Source organism: Malurus melanocephalus, unplaced genomic scaffold (genome assembly GCF_030028575.1).
Source record: "Malurus melanocephalus ecotype Western Australia unplaced genomic scaffold, MMel_1.1 scaffold_1621, whole genome shotgun sequence".
Taxonomy (NCBI): domain Eukaryota; kingdom Metazoa; phylum Chordata; class Aves; order Passeriformes; family Maluridae; genus Malurus; species Malurus melanocephalus.
In genome coordinates, this window is record NW_026624853.1 from 14,250 (window position 1) to 15,625 (window position 1,376).

At 52.5% G+C, this 1,376-nt stretch overlaps 1 protein-coding gene across 1 annotated transcript in view; it reads left to right on the forward strand.

The window, feature by feature from the left end:
- The window catches only part of LOC130587192 (sorting nexin-27-like), a gene marked incomplete at its 3' end in the record, with an annotated part of 21,449 nt that overhangs the window by 10,989 nt on the left and 9,084 nt on the right, over nucleotides 1–1,376 (forward strand). The window contains exons 3-4 of the mRNA XM_057388157.1: nucleotides 345–422; nucleotides 1,247–1,364. Coding sequence (XP_057244140.1) covers nucleotides 345–422; nucleotides 1,247–1,364 — 196 coding nt within the window. The remainder of the gene's footprint in view (nucleotides 1–344; nucleotides 423–1,246; nucleotides 1,365–1,376) is intronic.

Here is a 1,376-nt window from a genome sequence, read left to right on the forward strand (position 1 = left end):
GGAGCATCAGGACACGGAGAACATGGGAGTTAATGGGGACAGGAGGTGACACTGGGGACAGGAGAGGTCCTTGGAGAGGGTCTGGATCCATGGGGTGACATCAGGAGATGGAGAATGTGGAGTTAACAGGGACAGGAGGTGACACTGGGGACACTCAGTCACCTTGGAGTGGTTTTGGATCCATGGAGGGACATCAGGACATGGAAAACATGGAGTTAACAGGGACACTGAGGGGACAGCAGGTGACACTGGGGACAGGAGGTGGCCCAGGTGACCCAGGTGATGTTCCTGGGGTCCACCTCGGAGAATCTCTGGATCCACCGGTGACATCCTGGTGACATCCCGGTGTCCCCTCAGTGTGCTCCATCCGGGTCATCGGCGAGAGCGACATCATGCAGGAATTCCTGTCGGAGTCGGACGAGGTGGGTGACGCCGGCGCGCGGAATTGTCCGGAAAAAACCCTTTAATGGAATCGCCAAGGTTGGGAAACCCCTCCTGTCCAGCTGTCCCCAAGGCCACCCCCATCCCTGTCCCCGAGTGCCACATCTGTGGGTTTTTGGGACAATTCCCAATTGGGACAAATCCCAATCCCAATTCCCCCAAAAATGACAAAATTGCCCTATTTTTATGGAATTAAGGCTTGAGCCCACAGAATTTCATGGAAAAAAACCCTTTTATGGAATCACCAAGGTTGGGAAACCCTTCCTGTCCAGCTGTCCCCAAGGCCACCCGCAATCCCCATCCCTGAATGCCACATCCAGGATTTTTGGGGACAATTCCACCTGTTTTTTATAGGATTGAGGCTTGATCCCACAGAACTCCATAGGAGAAAAACCCCTTTTTATGGAATTATGGAATTGCCAAAGTTGCTCCTTGTTGCTCCTCATATCCAACTGTCCCCAAGGCCACCCCTGATCCCTGTCCCCAAGTGCCACATCTGTGTGGTTTTTTTTGGGACAATTTCCTCTGTTTTTTATGGATTTGATTCATCCCAAGTTCCCAAAATCCCTCCAAACCCCACAATTTTTCGGGATACCAAGAATCCCCAACTCAGGGGAGGGAACTCCAGAGTGTGAATCCATCTTGATCCCAAAACCCTCAATTTTGGGACAATTCCAAGGAGAAATTCCCCCAAAAAAATCCCACTGGAGCCACCCCTCAGCAAAACACTCCACCCCCACTGCCAAATCCCAAATCCTCGGGGGGGAAAACGGTGGATTTCCTGATTTTGGGGAATTTTTCCCAGAATTACAACGGCGTCTCCGATGTGGAGCTGCGGGTGGCGCTCCCGGACGTCACCACGGTGACAGTCAGGGTCAAGAAGAACAGCACCACGGACCAGGTGTACCAGGTGAGCTCCTCGTGCTTGGAATTCC